We start from the raw sequence: 21190 nt of genomic DNA, 5'->3' as shown, positions 1-21190 counted from the left end.
CCAGGTAGCGCCTGTGGAGTGAGACAGTGTAAACCTTTTTAGGTCAAGATGAACTGAAACTTCACTGTTTCTCTCAACAGATCTGCCTGACCTGCTGAATGTTTCCATTTTTCCCAGATTTCCAGCATCAATAGTTTGCTTCTGTATTTTTCTTTGTGTTTAAATTTAGTTTTCATCATGGCCGTCTGAAGCTTTAGAAATATAGCCTGTTAATCCTTGCTGTCATTCAAGGCATTAAGTAAAAACTTGAATGCCTAATTTTCTGTCTTGATCCAGATCCTTCAGTGTCTTTTGTTTAAAAATATATTCCATTTCTCTGTTTTCATCACAACATTTAATACAAATTCCAAGTTCTTCCCTCAAAATAGTATGTCATGTCCATATTGGCCTATCCTGCTACCTAGATATGTTCTGAAGAATTTTACAGTCATTACTGTTCACCAAACCCTGCTGCAAACGTGTTAAAAGGTGATATTATTTCAGCTAGATGTACTAGGAAATAGAAGTATGTGCAGAACTTATAGCTCGAACATGTATGTCACACCCAAGCTGCCTTCAATCAAAGCAATGCACAATAACTTAAATCTTAGTTTTCAGATCCTTGACCAATGTTGAATCTGTGATGCTACCTTTGCTATTATGTTTTCCAAATCTTGCTGAATGCCTTGTAACAATTCTTGCAAACTCATGTATTGTTATCAATTCAGCTACCACTTCTTTGCAAAATACTATTAAATGTGTAAAGTGACTTACGACATGGTGAGCTTGTGGTTTTGATCCCAGACTTCCCTAAATGTTTTATAAGCTTAAAAATACAAAATTGAGCCAATAAAAAGGATTTATAAACTTGATAGGTGAATTGATAGGTGAATTCAAAATTAAGTATTGGCAACTTTTTAAGATTCTTTTAAATACTTCCTGGAAATTCTGTATTAACTTCACGTGCGTTCACAATGATTACTTAAGTCTTTGGATATACATTTTCTTCTGTCCTGTAAGAAGTTATGATGCAGCTGGTTTAGCTCTTGTTACATATTTTAATGTCTTCTGACAATATCCTTATCTGAGTTTGAAAGTATCACATAAACCTGAAGAGAAAAAGATCAGATGATCATCATAACAGAGTCAACATTGTATACTTCATCAATGCTGCCTATGTTGTTTGCTGCAGAAACAAAAGCATCATTGTAATATATGCAGTGTGTTTTGCAGAATGCGCAAGGAAATTGGTGTACAGAAATTTTTTGCATAAAATCGTAGTGCTCACACTGAAAACTGCAGGTTTTCTGTTTAATATTTGGTTGCTTATTGCAGTAGATGTTTGCCGTATTTTTTCAAAAATTTCCTTCTTCGAAATATATTTGTCATTTCTTGTATGACAATAATTTGGATAAAGTGTATACATTTAGAGATACTGACTTACTACTTTGTATTCCCATTGTAGCAAAAGCAAAATAGTGTGGATGCTGAAAAATTTGAAATAGAAGCGAGGGGATAAAAAGATCGAAAGCACTTGGAAGGTCAGGCAGTTTCTATGTCGAAGCATTTGGTGTACAAAAGCTACAGCTTATGCCTCCAGCATTTTTGTTTCTGTTATAATTACTGTATGCTTCAACTTTCTTGTTTTTCTATAGAATGAGTGTGACTGTACTTTTTGTTAGTCAACTTTATCCGAACAAGTCAAGTACTGATATTAAACAGAAATCTGTTCCAGTATTTAGAGGTCAGTCAGTGATGGGATGTTCCAAACCTAAGTTAGGCTAACCCACTGCCAGATTTATTGCTCCTTAGTTGACCAAAGTGAACTTTGCTAGTAATGTGTTTTGTAAGTTTATATGTAAATATAATCCCACAATTCATGTCGTAACTCTTAAATTTTTAATTTTATTTTAGGGACAAAGACCTAGCTGAAGCATTAGATGAAGGCGGCTATGACCTGGAAACACTAAGAAACATAATTCAAGGACGATGCATACCCACAGACCAAAGAGCCAAAGTTTGGAAGGTAAATTATGAATAGTACCGATAATATTTGCCACTTTGAGCTATTACTATTTCTACTGCAGTGAAACCACAGACGTTGGTTTAATATTTCACTTGGGCAAACCAGAAGTGCACAATAATTAACTTTGTAATAATTTGTCTGACTTGCCACTAACTGATGTTTAAGTTTTCAAACATTAGAAATGCCATTTTGCATGTGTTCCTTTATTAGCTGGTTAGGAAAATCACCAAATGCTTTGGTCCAAAGTCTCTCAAGCCAGATGGTATCGTATTTGTTGTTCTTTGTAGGTTCACCTAATCTGAACAAGGAAAGAAATGCTTGTGCTTCATCTGGCCTCAGTGCTTCTGGGTTAGAGAGAAAGATAACAACTAAAATATACCTGAAAAAATTTTCTCCAATGACTCAGACTAAAACACATGAGCACAGGGTGACTGTCTTCTACTGTCAACCAGACTTCTGATCATTTTCTGGCTTTTATAAGAAAAGAAAAAATATATGGACATGGTAGCCATGCACTTTCAAAAGTTTTGAAAAATGTTTCTCACTGACGCCAGTTTTATGGGAGATTTCTGCTGTATACATAAGATTTACATGGTCATTGCAACTCCACTACCTCAGAAGAATATAGGGCCTCTCCTAACAAGACACAATGCCAAATGTGGAAGTGCACTGGTGTGCACGAATCCTTAGTGCATTTGTACTCTTCACACTTTGCTGGCTGTGTCCGGTGAGCTGAATGGATGATGGCTGTACCCTGCAGAAAGTGCTCTGTAACAGGCTTGAGATCAGAGCAAGAACATCAGGTTGCATACATCTAAAATACAAGGTTCTCTGCAAGCAAGACCTCAAGTTGACAAAGACCGGAGTCATGATTTGTGAAGTCCTTAATGCAGGACCAGTGTTCAAAGCCAAAACATTCCCTTTTTATTGTAATATTTGGCATATTTTAGCAAATAAAATGTTCCAAAATCCAATTTGACAGTAACTGAGGTTAAGTATGTTACGTAGGGGGAGACAGCAGATTGCTGTGTGTTTGAGGGAGTCATGTCCCAGCCAGAGGTGGGTCTTTTGTCAGTTGTAAGGGTCTGTTTGGGATGGGTAGTTGTCCATGGGATAGGGAGTGTATCTGTTTTCTGTGCAGATATGTTATGACATTTGAGGCAGGTGGAGTGTTCTGTTTTCTGCAGATGGGATTGTCCAGGACAGAGGGACAGAGCCTTAAAATCCGAACTGGTCCATTTAGAGAAGGTAGTAAATACCTCCCCTTCATGAATGGTAGAAGGCGACACAATGTTCTACAAAGCAGTAGATGCTAGCTCAGGTAATACATGTAAATCTCAGTTTAATAAAATTTTGCATGCCAAAAATATTGTGATACAGAGTTAAGGTGAGTGGATTTAGGATGCAGACCATTCATGATCTGTAGAGCAGGTTTTAGGGATTAACTGGATTTCTCCTGTTCCTGTGCCATGAAACTGTACACCAATAGAAGCTTAAAATTTTAGGATGGAAAAGTATATTTTTATAAGATGTTTCTGCAAAATAAACCTAAATGTACAGCTTGCATAATTATACTGTATTTTAGACTCTGTTTACTCTAATTTCTGTTACAACTCCTGAAATGTCATTTCTTTGAGAAAGGATTAACTTGATAACAGTTGTTTAATGGTAAGTATTCTTATGCAGGGTAGTCTGATCCTTGAGGCATGCCTTACCTTGGTTGTAAAGTCCTCAGCTATGACTTAAAGGTCATGAAGTAAAGTCCTAACGTTCAATCTTGAATGAACAATCAAAACCAGTATTAAGTAGACTGCTAAATTTATATTTCCATCTGGTTAGAAAGCAGAAACTTTCTTTTTTGTTTAATTGTATGAAGTTAAAGATTCGACAAACTTGGACAATAAAGCTGCAAGATTTCATAGATTTGAACAAAGAGCACAAACTTTATTGCACAAAGTTCCAGGAACAAAATAATGTACAATATGCAAGTACAATTTATTCTCAAACATTTTAGAATTAAACCCTACAGAACACTTTAAATAGCCGATGCAGTCAAGTCAGATCCACTTTAGCCAAACCTCATTAAAGATTTAATAACAGCAAGATGCTGGAAATTTGTGACAGACATAGAGAATGCTGGAGAATCTCATTGCGTCCAGCAGAAAATGTAGCGAGAGAGAAACAGAGTCAACATTTCAAGTTCAATAGATCCCGTCTACAACACCTTTGAAGACGAGTCATTCTGGGCACTTAACTCTATTTCTGTATTCACAGGTGCTGCAAGACCTGCTGAATTCACCAGCATTCTGTTTGTTTCATGAAGTTTTGCCTCTTTCACAAGAGATAGCAAGTCTTCATTTTCAAAGATTTAGCCTCTGAATGTTGTTAAAATCCTCCAAATCAGACTGCCTCAAAGACTGCTCATGCTTTGACTATTGAATCTCCTCTCACAAGCTTTGCAGAATTCATGAGCATTTGTTTACCTGAACATTTTAGCTTCTTGGTAGATTACAAACTTTACTGAAGTGGCAATGGATTTTTCAACTGACTTCAGCTTCAACTCTCTCTCCCTCTTTCCCCATCCTATTCACCTGCATACTATTTTCTCTGACAGTCATTTAACGCTGCAACTGACTTGATGACCTACAGGACCTCTCAAATCTGAGAAGTATGGAACTAACGGGCAGCAACTTTGAAGTCCAACTGCAGTGCATCTGCTAACAGCATCACATTAGCTTCATAGAGCCTCTTCTCCTTGCTCAATAACTGGAACAAAAAACGGCTGATCTTTGAATCAATTTAAGTGACTTATTAAAGCATCTTGTAACAATTTCTAGGGAGCATCAAATGTAACTAGCCATAAAATACCATGTGCCTTAATGGTTATGATTTTCACAGGCACTAGATTTTACAACACACTTCTATACAGAAAATGGATTTTATTTCACATCCCAGTGCAATACTGAGGGATTGCCCTGCTCTTGACCTCCTTAGTTTTCTCAGATAGATGTGAAAGATCCAATGGGATTGTTCAGAGAAATTTCCCCCACATTCTGGCTGATATTTGTGTCTTAACCATATTACAGATATCAGACTACAGGTCATTTATCTCATTCATTATGTGTCTTTGGCATATGTGAATTATCTACCAAGTTTGCTTACATTGAGAGTAACTGTGTCTTTCAAAAGCATTTGAATATGAAACATGTTGTATCCATTGAATTTCTTTTCTTTAATTTTTTTTTACATTTTAACCCATTCTCCATTTCAGATTTCACTAAATGTAGCAGGGAAGGTGGGCAGCTTAGGATCATGGGATGGATCTCTAGATCTACCTGAACAGGCATTAATACAGGATGACTGCCAAAAACTCATAGGTGAGTGAATTAAGTAACTTTTGTAAAGCAGGGAGTTTGTGTCTCAAGATTTTGAAAAATGTTATTCATGGGATGTGGGCATCACCAGTTCGTCTCTATTAATTAGCTATACTTAATTGTCCTGTGGAAGATGGCGGTTAGCTGCCTTCATGAATCAATCCAGTTCTTGGATTCCACAATGCTGTTAGGGAGTAACTTATAGGATTTTCATCCAGCGACAGTGAAGGAGCCCTGAGATAGTTTGAAGTCAGGATGGTGTGTCTTGGAAGGAATTTGCAAGTACTGGTCATACAGTTATACAGCATAGAAGCAGGCTGTTCAGCCCACTATGTCTATGTTAATCAATAAACACCATAGAGTGCCAATCCTATTTACTTGCACTTGGTCGTAGCCAACTATGTCCAGATATTTCTTAAATGTTGTGAGGGAACCTGCCTGCATCACGCTCTCCGGCAGCACATTGTATATTTCTACCAACTTCTGAGTGAATTTTTTTTCCTCCAATCCTCTCTAAATCACTTACTCATCATCTTAGACTTATACCCTTTGGTCTTCGCCACATTTGACATGGGGAAATGATTCTCACTACCTACCCTGTCTTTGTGTCTCATAATTTTGTATGTCTCAATCAGATTGCCCTCTCAGCCATCACTAGATTCATAGAATCCCTACAGTGTGGAAACAGGCCCTTTGGCCCAACAAGCCCACGCCGACCCTTGGAGCATCCCACCCAGATCCATTCCCTCCCCAGGCTGCACATCCCTGAATAATATGGGCAATTTAGCGTGACCAGTCCACCAAACCTGCGCATCTTTGAACTGTGGGAGGAAACTGGAGCACCCGGAGAAAACCCACGCAGACATGGGGAGAATGTACAAACTCCACACAGACAGTCGACCAAAGTAGAATTGAGCCCAGTTCCCTGATGCTGTGAGGCGCCGTGCTAACCACTGAGCCACCTACCACCTCTACTCTTGGGAAAACCCAGACTATCTAGTCTGTCCTCATAACTGAGACTTTCTATCCCTGGCAACATCCTGGTGAATCTCCTCCACCTTCTTTAGTGTAATCGTATCCTTCTGATATTGCGGCAACCAGAAATATGTACAGTGTTCCATCTGTGGCCTAACCAATGTTTTATAAAGCTGTAACAAGATTTCCTTGCTGCTATATCCTGTATGCCATCTTTACCACCCTGTCTATCTGTGGTGACACCTTCAAGGAACAATGGACTTGTACACCTAGGTCCATTTTATTCCTCAGTATCCCTAGGGACCCACAAATTTCTAGTATACATCCTTCCCTTATTAGACCTCCCAAAATTGTATCACCGCACACTCATCAGGATTACATTCCATCTGTCATCCTCCTCACTATCAACAGTACCAGAAATTTTCATGTGTTCAAATGTCCTAATTATACCTTCTACATCAACATCAAATTCAATGTACAAATCAAACAGATCGGTCCCAGCACTGATCCCTGTGGTACAGTATTAGTCAGAGGCTTCCAATCACAAAAATCCACCATCACTGTTTGCTTCCTACTTGCAAGCCCATTTTGGATCCAGTTTGTCAACTTGCCTTGGATCCCATGGGCTCTCATCTTTTGGACCAGCCTTCTTTGTCAAAAACATTGATTTCAGTAATGTAAACCACATCAACTGCACTATCACATCAATATATTTAGTCACCATGGCAAAAACTCAGTTGAATTAGTCAGACAGGATTTCTTTCCAGCAAATCTGTGTTGACTGCTCCTGATCAATCCCTGCCTTGCCAAGTGTTAATTTCTCCTGTCCTTCGGAATTGTTTTCAATAATTTCCCAATCGCTGACATCAAACTGATTGGTCTGTAATTGCCTAGCCTATCCCTGCCACCCTTCTTGAACAAAAGAACCGTTTTAGCTATACCACAGTTATCTGACACTTCGTCTGTGGCCGGCAAAGTATTAACTTCCAGACCACCAGAAATTTCCTCCCTTGTCTCCATAGCAGCCTTGGCTGCATCTAATCATATCTGGGAGATTAATGCACCTTTTATGTCTGTTAATACGTCCTTATTAATCCAATACTAATCCAATCTCTGAAATCTCACCATCCCAACTGAAATCTTCAGCTGTAATATCTTTCTTTTTCATTAATATAGGTAATAAATGTTCATTTAATACTTCACCCACGCCCACTGGCTCTGTGCAGATTACCCGTTGGAATTGAATTGAAGTGGGTTTTATTGTCACGTGTACTCAAGTAGAGGGATACAGGAGTACAGTGAAAAGTCTACAATATTGCCAAATGGGTGCCATCTTAAGTACAATATACCTAGGAGCAAATTCTTAGGTAAAAAGTTGAAAAATAAAGAAATAAGTTCAATGTTACAGTTATCTCAATGTAAAGTAGTAAATAAGAAGTAAAGTTAAAAGTTTCAAATTACAGTCCTGCTTTAGCTATGGGCCTACAGTTGTTCTGCACTGGACTTGTCCCATGTCGGGCTCGAATTCTCGATCCTCACCCTTCTGTGCTGCCATACTGCCACCGACAGCCATCTCAGCTCGTCAACCACAGCACCACAAGCCACTCCAGGTCCCCAGTCACTTCCATGATGCTGTCAATCACCAGAGTTCTGCCTGGGCACACCAACCACCTTGTCGCTAACCACCAAATCTCCCGCTGTGGGCCTCTAACTGCTGCCATCACCGTTGCTTCCTTGAAGACTGAACTTCTTCCTCTCTAATGGGCCACACTCTTTCTCAGGTCTTGCTCTTAATGTACTAATGAAATGTTTTCAGGTTTTCCCTAATCCTATCTGCTAAAATTATTTCTTGGCCTGTCTTTGCCCTCCTAATTGCTTTTTTGTAAGTACTTTCCAGCCCACACACTCTTCTGAATGGCCTCCCTGTTTTTAATGCGCTGTACCTAATATATGCATCCTCCTTTTTCTTTATCAAGCTGTAATGACCTTTGACGCCCAGCGTTCCCAGGACTTGCTCCCCTGTCTAATGATATTGTAATTGGCCTTCCCCAATTTTGACACTTAACTTGGGCACTATACTTATGGCCTCCCATGATGACCTTGAAGCACAGAGTTATGGTCAGTCTTTCCAAAATGTCCACAGATAGTTTAACCACTTGACCAGCATCATTCCCTGGGTATAGGTCAAGTAGTGCCCCAGTCTAGAAGGATGATCTACATACTGGCACAAAAAACAGAAGCTCTTGTCATCAGTAACTGGTCACTAATTCATAGACCAATCAACTATTTGTTGTCAGCCAGAGCTCCATTATACATGCCCTTGACTCCAGCTCATCTACACACTCAGCTTCCGATACTGCTTGTACAAGTAGTTGTGTAAAATGTACCTTCAATGAATATGGGGGGATTACTCGCTTTTAAAAGGTGCAATGATCCTTCAACCATCTTCAGTTTTTAAAACCATTCTCTTCCCATTTCAGTTCATAATCAAAAATACATTAAAAGAACTATATAATTACCATTGGTCATGATCAATAGAGAGGTGCCTTTATATTTCCAAGATCATCTGCGTAGAACATCATCAAAATGGAAAGCGTAAAAGAAAGAACTGGATAAGTTAAGAAATATGGTTGACTGTAAGCTTTGGCTTTAAAATTCTGAAAGTTAAGGGGGAAATGGAATTTTGCAGCACATGAGAAAGCCATATGGTAATTCTAAGCGCAGGTTCTCTGGATTAAAAAAAAACCTATCCACTTAGTCTCATTCACTCCCTCCTCCATTTTTTTTTTCTTTTACAAGTACTTGTCTGCTCTTGTTGAAATCTATTCTGCATTCTTCATTTTCTGGTACAGTCTCTCATGCCCTGATTTCTCAGTCTTAGTACAAATTGGTGACGGCCTTGCATCTTGTGAGGTAATGTTTTGCCATCTGGTCAGTTCTGTATGTGTTATCTGATGTTATTCTGTGCCATTCTGGCATGGCAATCTCTTACTGCGGAAAAGGTGATATAAATGTTATTAAATTCTAGTGCTTTAATTTACATAGAGCTGTGATAATACTATGGCTTTACGAGGTGCATTTTGTCCTTTTTTTTTGGAGGACAGGTTTTAAGATCGATGTAGAGCTGTCCACTGAAACCCCAAAAAGTAAACAGCTTTGAGGCCTTGGGTTCTCCTTTTAAAACTAGGGACAGTGGAAGCAGTCTGGGTGGAGCAAGCACCCATAGAACCAGGCTGTTGAGTTTTAGATTTTCAGTAGCAGCTGCTGGGCTCTTGAAGCTTGATATTGAATCTGTTTTTCTTCTCTGTTGTTCCAGCCACAATGTGCTTTCACTTTGTCATGCAGGCTAGTTTTAACTCCACTCAATGGATTACAGAGGGAAGGGAAAGCAGTGATTGCAAGTCCCACAGTGTACCCGGAGAGGACTCCCTTCTGATTCTCAGCCCTCTGAGTTTTTTCATTTTTGTTTTATATTTGATCTTACCAGTTGGTGATAGGAGATTTCCTGCCTGTCGAGGTTTTGCCAAATTCAGTCTGTTGATGCTGTTGTGCCCTTGATGGGGCTGCCAAGGAGATCACTGCTGCCAATGAGTGTGGGCTTGGAATTTGTTCGCTTTCCCAACAATGGAGTTTTGAAGTCAGTGGGAAATCTTCAGGTCAGAGGCTGCCAGCTGCTTTAAAATGTCTACATTTCCAACTTATCTTACATTTCCTGCCCCTCAATCAGCAACAATTCAGCGCAGAAGTGGGCAAGTGGGATTTGGGTTTGATACTTTTAAAATTTGAGCAGATCATTCCAATTGTGGATGCTAACAGCCATTCTACAAGAATGTGAAATCTCGAACAGCAAAAGTTTTGATTGATTGCAACTCCAAACAGAGAATGGTGAGAGTGTTATAGCTAGAAGTAAGGGGGCCTCTTCTTGCTCCTAGAATTGCTTGTGAAACAATCTGTTTTACTGAATTTGCCTTTGTCAACGGTGTGTTTATGGAATATTACTATATTAGAGCAGTTACTGTTTAGTTAAATAATCCATTATTCTGTTAGGTGAGTTATTCCAATTTCTTCTTTCTTTTGTTGTATTTTGACAACAGCGTATGAATAAAATGTGCTATGCTTCAAGACTGGTAGCCTCACCAATTGAATTGCATCCAGCACACAACGACTGGTACTTGCCTACAAAATAAGAAAAAGTTAGGGTTTAGGCTGTCTTAATATATTGTGAGAGTTTAGTCTAGCCCATAACAAGGGTATAAATTGATGAAAACAGACATGGGTATTCATATCAAACTGACATTTTAGACAACTACACTGTCTTTGATCACCTGTAATCTAAATGAAGACAATATAGTCAAAGAAATCCTCCTGCCTGTGGTTTTACACATCCTGGTAGCCCCACTAATTATGGTCTCCTTTGTAAAAATGTGTGCTGCTTTTTTTCTTTAAGGACTAAATTTGTTTCCTTCCATTTCTGATGATTTTGACTTGTTCATTAATATTTCACTCTTCCAACCTGTAGACTACCTTTCAATACCAGAAGAGGAGAAGGCACAGTTACTTTCAGATGTTGAATCTGTGATCACATTCTACTGCAAATCCCGAAATATCACATACACCCAGAGTCTTGGCTGGACCGACCTGCTTAACCCTCTTGTTCCACTCCGATTGCCACGAAATGATTTGTATAACTGTTTCTATGCCATCATGAATAAGTATATACCTAGGTAAGGACACAAATATCAGCTGAACCAGTTTTGTTTTGTGTAGCATATGGTCAACATATCTCCATTCTCTACCTTACAATGGTAATTAATTAATTAGTGCTAGTTAAGTATTTTCATTGTGATAACAAATATTAAGCGAAATGCCTGCTAACATAGACAACTGTATGTCAAGTTGAAATTTTGTTTTGAACATTGGAATCCTTGTTTTTAAACAGAGATTGTGTCCCCAAGGGTCGACCATTCCACCTCTTCAGGCTTCTTCTGCAGTATCATGAACCAGAGCTTTGCTCTTTTCTTGACACAAAGAAAATTACTCCAGACTCGTATGCAATCAACTGGGTAAATACATCTGTTTTTGAAAAAAAGACATTTTTCAGCGTTCCGGTCACTTTGTAGCGTAAAACCCCTTTCTGAATGTCTGACACGGTTTGACAAAATCTTCTACATGTGGATACAATAATGACACACGAAAGTAATGCCTTTTCACAAAATCTGTATTTTTGGTAAGATTGGGTTCAGTTAAATGTAGGCTTATTTTTCAATCCAGCTGGCAACTTAGACTGGTATTTTGAATTTTGGATGTACAGATTTTACAGTTAACTGATACGATTCTTTTGTTTAAAATGCACTTTTACTGTTGATAGAAGCTGACAAGTATTATACTTAAATTCATTATGCAGGTCCTATCTGTCCTTTGCAAAAAAAGGGGAAAAAGGCTTTGATTATTTTGCTTTTAACTAATGCTTTTTTGTTTTGTATCCACTTAAATGAATTTCTTTTACTGGAGCGTGTCCTTGGCTTTTCTCAAACTAGTGGCTCCTGGTATAAATTTTAACATCACGGGCTATCAGTAAATTATTTGAGAATTCAAGTCATCCTGCGCATTCTGATGGGTAGAAACATTACCCTGTTTTTGCAACAATCCAAGCACTCCAGCATGACACAGAATAATGTAATTAGTCAATTGGTAGTACAGAACTTAAGTATTGCTGAAAAATAATGCATTTTCTCAAAGCATTTTTATCTTGCACTCATCAGGGCAATTTTCAAGAAGTACCAAAGTAAAGGGAAAAAATATATAGATAACCAAGTGTGAAGCTGGATGAACACAGCAGGCCAAGCAGCATCTCAGGAGCTCAAAAGCTGACGTTTCGGGCCAAGACCCTGCTCCTGAGATGCTGCTTGGCCTGCTGTGTTCATCCAGCTTCACACTTTGTTATCTTGGATTCTCCAACATCTGCAGTTCCTATTATCGCAGTGTTAATGCATGTTCTTTCTGTCTACGAAGAATATGGCCCTGTGTAATATTCTACATAGTTTCCAGAACACACACTGCCGCACTGTGAGCCTCAGTCATGATCCTAATTTGATTATCAATGTAATTCTTCATAGAGTCTGGACAGGATTGCTTTCCTCAATAGAGGGATTGAGTTCCAGAGCCGTGAAGTTAGGCTCCAGCTATACAAGAGCCTGGTTCAGCCACGTCTGGAATATTGTGTCCAGTTCCGGTCGCTTCGTTACAGGAAAGATGTGGCAGCATTGGAAAAGGTGCAGAGATTTACCAGGATGTTGCCTGGAATAGAGGGATGGTCTTTCGTGGAAAGATTGAGAGAGCTAGAGCTTTTCTGTTTAGAACAAGGAAGGATGAGTGGTGACTTGATAGAGGTGTACAGAATGATCAGAAGTATAGAGAGTGTGGACAGCCAGAGACATTTTCCTAGAGTGGAGGTAGCTATTATGAGGGGGCATAGTTTTAAAGCGAATGGAGATCGATATAGGGGAGACGTTAGAGGGAGGTTCTTTACTCAGAGAGTGGTAGGAGTGTGGAATGCATTGCCGGAGAGGGTAATGGAGTCGGCCTCATTAGGGGCATTTTAAGTGGCTATTAGATAGGCATATGGATGATAGTATAACGTAGGGTTGGAGGTTAGATAGACCTTAGGTTTCAGGTAAAAGTTTGACACAACATTGTGGGCCGAAGGGCCTGCACTGTGCTGTTCTGCTGAAGGATTGGCTAAATAAACCATTTGTGAAATTGTACCTCATGTTGGGCACTGTTTTGAATTTTGCAAGTGCAGGCTGTTTGAGTATGGTCAGTACCTTCCTTGATGCAACCAGCCAATGGGATATGCTGTTTGATGCAATCTGCCAATCTTGTATTGTAAGCCTACATACTTGGCATCACACACGCACTGAAATTCATACACTGCATTAGTCATTGGTGTGACAGGCTGACTATCTCTTTGGCTTGAGGGCAGCATCCTGATAGCAGCAACCACCAGTAGTGTTTTTACTGCATAGTAGCAGCATAAAACCACTGGTTTCACCTATTGCTCAAACGTTTAAAATGTGTTAATCTGGGTTAGACTTGACACACATTCAGGCCCAAAATTAACCAATTATAAACTCATTCACGAATTTCAGTGATGTACAGGGCAGAAATGATCTGAGTAAGAACTATAGTATCATAGAGTCCCTACAGAATGGAAGTAGGCCATTCAGCGCATTGGTCCCTCTGAAGAGAGCAACTCACCCAGACGTGTTTTCCATGGAGCTCCCCACAGAGATTATTTGTAAACTGGGTCTATTGGGGATCCCTTGGCAAAACCGTCTGTTTGATCTTACATGATTTGTGGAGTTCAAAGCTTAATGAATACTGTTTCTCACAATGGTGGCAGGTCTAGATCGCCATGATATAATGCATCTGTGCAAATGGCCATAGCTTCTTTGAGTGATTATGTTTAGCTGTCAGTCATTACGAATGGTGTATTCTTCATGGCAATGCATCTACTAATCCGTGTACTCTCGCCAACCAAGTAGTATTCTCCTTTCATACAGTATAAATATTGTTTCCGTTTATTTTGGTCTTTCTTGAGAATTGTCCTGTCTTAAGCAGCATCTTTAAAACCAAAATAGAAGCAGGGAGGAGTGTTAAGGAGGGAATTCCAGAGCTTAGGAGCTTGGCAATTGAAGGCATGATCACAAATGGTGGAGCAATTAAATCAAGAATGCTGAAATATCTGCAGTCAAAAAATTGTATCTCTGGAGGAGATTACAGAGCTGGCGAGGATTGAAGGAATTTGAAACCAGAATGGGAGTTTTAAAATCATTTTTGATCTCAGGACCAGTGTTGGTCAGCAAAATCAGGATAATGGGCAGCATATTTCCTACCTACTGTGTACGACCTGTGGATGATATGTTGCAGAGCACAGTCTGTTTAGGAATAACACACTGGCGTGCATGTGCTTGTGCTAGGACGCAGATCTCAAAGAGAACATAACTTCCCTGCAGACTATTATTTCCTGCCTGACACATGCTGTTTGCTGCATGGCTGCATCTTAGGTGGAACACTGATGGATGAGTGGGAGTTAGTGCAACTGAGAATACGGACTGTCAAGTTTTTGATGACTACACGGTTAGAGTTAGGGACCAACCAAAAGTTAATTTGAATAGTCAAACCTCGAGGTGACAGAAGCCTTGATGAGCACTGAGGTAGGGATAGAGCTGGGCTACATTAAGCAGTGGAAATAGGCCTAGGATGGCAAGGATAATGAGTTATAATTTTTGAGGCAAACAGTCTGGTTCCAGTTAGGACAGTTACCAGGTGTAGAATTCAAAGCCGTGGCAATGGAATGGTGGCTGCCATGCAAATTGAAGACAATGGTGTCGGTGTTCCTAATGTTCAGTTGGGGGAAATTGGTGCTTATCCAAAATGGGATGCCAGACAAGAGCTGACAATTGAGAGACATGGTTGAGCGATCAAGTAAGATAGTGATGAAGTAGAGCTAGTATAAATGTCTTCCTTCCCAATATCCCTTAACAATAGAACAGTGCCGTTTTGCATCTCATAACTCTATTATAATAGACTGATCTTTTACACAGTTTGGTATAGCTAGAGTATTCAATTCAAGCCATCTGTTGGTGATTGAAAAAAGCAGAAACAATTAATTCCCAAGTGACAAGAAGCACCTGCCTGCCTAAAAATAGTAATGTAAAATGAAGCACCCATGTTGACAAAATGAGGTTCATTTTATTTTTGAAGTTGAACTCTTATTCCTTCTACCTTTCTCGATCTCTTCCAGTCTTCCTCCTCAGCCTTCAGTTCATACCGAGACATAAATGTCTCAGTGACCCCGCTCTCACTGTTCTGAGTCGAGGATTTTCACTCTGCTCTCAGTACCAGCCTCGAAGCCCTGTCCTCACCCTTTTTTTTTGAAAAAGCAAAATCTAGGAAAATTGTACTCTTATCCTGGTTTAAATAATAAATTGAAATAAATTCAACTATTTAATACCATAAGCTAAATTGTTATCATTCTCTTTTTATGAAGATTTTTTTAAGGCTGTATTCCTGAAATATGGGTATAAATTACCATAAAGCTCTGATTTTAGAATTTTAGTAATTTCAGATTATGAAAAATTTGTGCTTTTTTGTCTATTGTTCTGAAGGGAGCAAGCCTCTTTGCTGGTTGTTGTACAGAAGATGTTGCCCAGCTGATGTGGGATGTGTACCTTCAGCAAGCAGACCCTTTCCTAATTTTCTTTCTCATGTTAGTCATTCTAGTTAATGCAAAGTAAGTATCCTTGCTATGATTTTGCTTTTCTCCCCCAGTGCCAAGATTGTCAATTTAACATTTACATTTTAGTTATATATTGTGGATAGATAGATAGATACCTAAATAATGTTGTGTTTCTCCGTTCATGAGATTTACCTAATCTGGATTTTCAAGTTTGTTAACAAAAGGCATTAAATTTTATAAATTCCTTCTCTGAAATATTTTACGTATTGTTTGTACTTGATTTAAAAAAGCTAATAACTATGCAAACATTGTTCAAGTAAAATGTCATGTTACAGGGCTGACTTTTTTTGCATTTGAATCATCTTTTTCAATGTTGTCTTAATACTGAACCATATAAATACACAGTTAAAGTTCTCTCACCCGTTTATCATATCTTCATACTTTGATTATTTGCCATCTTCTCCAGCCCATCCTCTGATCTCATTTCATCCATGTGACCCACATTCAGTTCATTTGACCTGCTCCTGGGCTCAAATATTTACTTCTGTACCTTAGACACTAATTCTTTTCAATGCCTCTCTTTGCTTACCCACTGCTTATTTCCCTTTTTTTTGGACCGTTGTTACTAATTCTCTCTTCAAAAACAATATTAGTTACACACGTGCTCCCACTGTCATCTTTTCTCACGTATCATTCTCCTTAAACAGGTCAAAACTCAATGCCTTCATTCCAACTTTCATGTTATGTGTGGAAGGGAAAAGACCTGGGAGATTGGTTCACAAGACTTAATGAAATGATGTTTTTTCTTAAAAATGATAGAACTGGTGATGCTGTTAATCAAAGACAAAACCAGAAATTGTTGAAGAAGCCTGGTGTCCCTTCCTCAGAACTGATGGTAGCTTGGAAAATGTCAGTTTTTATGCAGAAAATAGAGTGGGCGAGGATAGACCCCCAAAGAGAGAGAAAAGAACAGTTGGACAAAGGAGTTGATAATGATCTGGCTAGGAGGGTGAGTAGCTGTTAATGCAGACTATAAGTGGCAGACGATGATAACAAGGCCTGGTGTGTGGTGGCGGGACTAGGACATTGAGTTCAAGCCCTAAAGTTGTTGAACTCGATATTGAGTCCAGTGAGCTGCAGGATCCCCAAGCGGAAAATGAAGTGTTGTTCTTGCAGCTTACGCTGAGCTTCACTGGAGCATTGCAGCAAGCCTGAGACAGAGATATTGGGCAGGGTACATGGTGGTGTGTTGCCGTGGAAGGCAACTGAAAGTTTGGGGCCGTTTTTGTGGGCAGAACATAGATGTACTGCAAAGCGGTCAACCAGTCTATGCTTCATTTTCCAAGTGTAGAAGAGAGAACATTGTGAGCAGCGAATGCAGTAGACTAGATTCTGGGAAGCACAGGTCAAGTACTGCTACACCTGGAAGTTGTGTTTGGGCCCTTGGACACTGTGGAGGGAGGAGGTAAATGGACAGGTGTTGCACCTTCAGCGGTTGCAGGGGAAAGTGCTGCAGGGCTCTTGGAGGGGTGGGATGTTGGGGGGGATGTTGGAGCGAAGGAAGAGTTGACCAGCGTGAAGAGTGGGAACGGTCCCTGCAGAAGGCGGATAAGGGAGGGGAGGAGAATATGTATCTGGCGGTGGCATCTCGCTGGAGTGATGAAAATGGCAGCTGATGATCATTTGGATGTGGATGCTGGTAGGATGGTAGGTAAGGACGAAGGGAACCCTTTTGCTGTTTCTGGAGGGAAGAGAGGGGATGAGGGCTGAAGTGCAGGAGATGGATCGGACCCAGTTGTGAGGAACCTGTCAACAGTTGTGCTAGGGAATCTTCGGTTGAGAAAGAAGGTAGACGTTTCAGAGGTTCCTTGTCCTTACATCATCAGATCATTTGAGACCAAGACAGAGGAACTGGGAGAATGGAGTAGAGTCTTTAGAGGGAGCAAGGTGCAAGGATGTATAGTCCATGTAACTGTAGGAGTCAGTGGATTTATAGTGAATATTAGTGATGCTTTTTCTCACTAGAATTTCCTGTTATTCAGTTTCTTTTCTCCAAGTTCTTTTAAACTTCGCAAAAAGCACAGGCAATTGGGGCACTAACTGCAAACTCCCTTGGTTGCTGATTAAAGGCCAGACCTTACAGCAACTGTTGAGGAGAAATAAACTGAACTTCTTCAGTCTTTATGTATTTTACTGTCTGCCCCTTCCAGCAGTCTTGAGGGCTTCTCCCAGTATCGTACACATCACAAGCTGTTTAACTACCTGAAGCCTATCAGAGAATTATTGACAGGCACTCATACTTGTTCACAATTCCACAAAGCAGTCAGCAAATGTACTCTTTACAGCTCAGTCAAAATAATTGATGCAAGACTAAGTGAGACCTCGTGTTGTAGTTGTAACATTTTAAGTTTGCTATCATCAAAAACCTTATCCATGTTTCTTTTGGAAGGGGATTTGATATCTGTTGTATCAATCTTTTCATTGCTAATCTAAGCTGACTTCCTATCCCGCAACACACTAAATTGAAAGTCCTACCCTCAAGTCCCTTCAAGGGCATGCTGCACCTCCAATTTTGGGTTCCTCCTTTAACTTTTGGTCTGCACAGGCCTTTTTTACATTCTACTTGCCTTCACCCCACCATTCATGACAAATCGCTCAACCGTACAATTCTACACTCAAACTCTCTTAAAATGTTCCTTTCTACTGCTGTATTGACTGTCTTATGAAAATAAAATGCCATTTCTTTAGCCAAGTTTTTGTTTTAATCCTGACTACCTCTCCAACAGTAATTTTTTGTTAGTGTAGAATTTACACATTGCTGAAAAAAATACCAGTTTTATTGAAGTCTTTTGGCTTACTCTCATCATTCCAGATTGAGGATGTTGATATCTTAAGTTACAGTTGCCAATGATAGGAACAAAATCAGGGATGATCAAGAAGCCAAATTTAGAGGAGCACAGATATCACAAGATTGTGGGGCTGTAGGAAGTAAGAGAACGTAACAAGACGATGGAGGAATTTGAACATCTGAAAGAGAAATTTAATATCAAAGCATTGCTCTACCCAGCCCCAACAGATTAATGAGCACAGTGAGTGATGGGTAGGCAGGAGTTAGGACACAGACAGTACATTTTGGATGATCTCCAGTTCCCAGAGGGTACACTTTCAGGAGGCAATATTTGCAGACAGTCTTATGCAGCCTCAGGCAGTTTCTGGGGAAATAGTGAGAGTCAGTGATTGGGAAATAGAGTTTGGAGTAAAAACTGAAGCCAATGACTTTGTTCAGTGCTCATTGGCGGAAGTTTCGTTTTAAATCCAGTACTGAAGATCGCATAAACTGTCTGATAGTTTAGTCACAGTGGAGCAGTCGAGAGAGTTAGTGAGGTTAGGACATTGTGTCACCAGCATATATGTGGAAAGTGATGTTATTGTTGGATGATGACACCAAGGGCACTGTGTATTTGAGAAATAGGCGATGGGACCAGGGTAAGATCCTATGGGGACACTATAGGTTACAGATTGGGAAGAGAAACCATCGTAAGTAATTCTTAGGCAGCAATTCAATAAAAATGGAACCTAGCAAGTGTAGTCCCATCCAGCGAGACAACAATTGAGCAGCATTGGACAAAGGTAACAAAGTGTGAAGCTGGATGAACACAGCAGGCCAAGCAGCATCTCAGGAGCACAAAAGCTGATGTTTCGGGCCTAGACCCTTCATCAGAGCTTTTGTGCTCCTGAGATGCTGCTTGGCCTGCTATGTTCATCCAGCATCACACTTTGTTATCTTGGATTGTCCAGCATCTGCAGTTCCCATTATCTCTGATCACCATTGGACAAAGGTAAGTTTCTTGATAGGTTTAAGAAAAGAGACTAGTCGGGTTACAGTCAATCAAGTATCAGTTATGCCTTTGAGAGTCATTTCACTTAGATGATGGATGTGGAAATCATACTTCAAGCATAGGCAAGACTAATGGTCACAAATTTATCTAATAGTTTTACTGCTGCTGCTGCAGGTTTAAATTATATTGAAAGAAAAACCTTCTAGTTAAACTACAACAAACACAATGCAGGAAAATCTCAGCAGGTTTGACAACATCTGAACAGAGAAAAACGAGTTTGTGTTTTAAATTTGGTATCACTCTTCAGAACTTTTATCAGTCTAGTTGGATCATTTGAGAACTGAATACCCAGTGACGACTTATCTTGAAGATCCCTTTCATGTATATTTGCAGTACTTAGATCCGTTATTGTCTTTGGATTAAACACTATCTTTTCTTTCCCAGAGAATTTATATTGTCTCAAGAGGCAGAATGTAAGGCAGACCTCATTCGTAAGTATTCCAGATATGCTCCTGGAATAATTTTCTTTGTGTTTCAATTAAATTTGCATGTATTGTTTGTGATGAATCCTTAAATGTCACATGCTCAATATTATGAATACTTAACACACAAAGAAAAGGCTTCAATATTGTATTCTAGACTATAGATAATGGACAAAGTGATCATATTTTGTCAATATTTAGGTCAGAAATTCAGCACATAATTTTGAAATTGTTCCCACTAATTGACAGAAGATACAGTTGACTCATGTTTGAATTTTCAGAAAGGCCTCCTTACTTACTGAAATAGCTTAAAATTTTGAGAAATTTGTCGTAATTAAGGTTAATTAAATTTGAGAAGACCTTTGAATTCTATCTCATTGAGGCTTCTACCTTACTTATCTGAGTTATTGTTGAACAAGTAGAAGTGTCAAAAGTAATGTGTTGGAACATACTTTTCAATTTGAACATCAAGTATTTTAAACATTTGCCATTTAAAGAGATACAGCTTGAGAACTTTGTTTCCCAAATTGCAACTTTTAAGAGAGAATAATGTCTGAATCACAAAGATAAGAACTTGAAACTTCAACAATACGCACCACTGCGTTCCTTTCCAGCTACCACTTCTAGCTCATCAGGGGGAGCATGGAGGGTTAATGATAACATTCGTACTAAACCCTTTTGAAATAAGGTAGTATTTGTTGACACCAAAAACTGAGGAACCACCCACGCATGCTCATTCAGAAATGCACATGTCCAAACACTGATATCATCATGAAGACTTTACATGTGATGTCATGTACACATGTGTTACTAAACATGCACAGGGGAAGAATTTGATTTTAAACTTGGCATCAGTGATTGGGTGAGGTTGAAGCCCCTGGTGTGAGAGGAACAGGGCCCCAAGTGGGGTGGGAGCAGCAGGAAGTATGAGTGGCATGGTATGCGACAAGGAAAAGCAGGAGCCAGGAGGTCCTCACGCTCGCTCTCCTGTACTCTCACTCTTTCTTTCTCTCTGTTTCTCCACACCCCCCAAATCCCCGCCCTACCTTCTGGTCTTCCCCATAATCCCAGTTTCCCCCCCCGCCTTTCCCTTGCTCCTCATGATTGCTCTTCCTCCTTTGTTACCCGCCTCAGTCCTGATTTCTTACCTCCAAGGCGCCTGCAATGCTCCCCCTGAATATCGCACGCGTTGATGTCAGCAAACATACATTTAATTTCTAAGGAGCACTGGATTTGCTAATCATTTGCAGGTAGCTTGCCACCCTCATGGAGGT

The 21190-nt window shown here is 39.7% G+C and overlaps 1 protein-coding gene across 9 annotated transcripts in view; it reads left to right on the top strand.

Moving 5' to 3' along the window:
- The window catches only part of tbc1d23 (TBC1 domain family, member 23), an 83186-nt gene that overhangs the window by 32048 nt on the left and 29948 nt on the right, over positions 1-21190 (top strand). For 3 of the 9 annotated variants that reach the window (XM_048540597.1, XM_048540596.1, XM_048540598.2), the window contains exons 2-7: positions 1894-2005; positions 5277-5382; positions 10874-11078; positions 11294-11417; positions 15525-15649; positions 19879-19925. In XM_048540597.1, the coding sequence (XP_048396554.1) occupies positions 1894-2005; positions 5277-5382; positions 10874-11078; positions 11294-11417; positions 15525-15649; positions 19879-19925 (719 nt within the window). Of the gene's footprint in view, positions 1-1409; positions 1521-1893; positions 2006-3192; positions 3327-5276; positions 5383-10873; positions 11079-11293; positions 11418-15524; positions 15650-19878; positions 19926-21190 lie in introns of those variants that run through there. The other 6 variants (XM_048540600.1, XM_059650227.1, XM_059650226.1 and 3 more) reach the window with 4 other exon arrangements.

The sequence above is a fragment of the Stegostoma tigrinum genome, chromosome 12, assembly GCF_030684315.1.
Source record: "Stegostoma tigrinum isolate sSteTig4 chromosome 12, sSteTig4.hap1, whole genome shotgun sequence".
Classification (NCBI taxonomy): Eukaryota; Metazoa; Chordata; class Chondrichthyes; order Orectolobiformes; family Stegostomatidae; genus Stegostoma; species Stegostoma tigrinum.
Note: the sequence above shows the minus strand (reverse complement) of the source record. Positions and strands in the feature narration are given on the sequence as shown.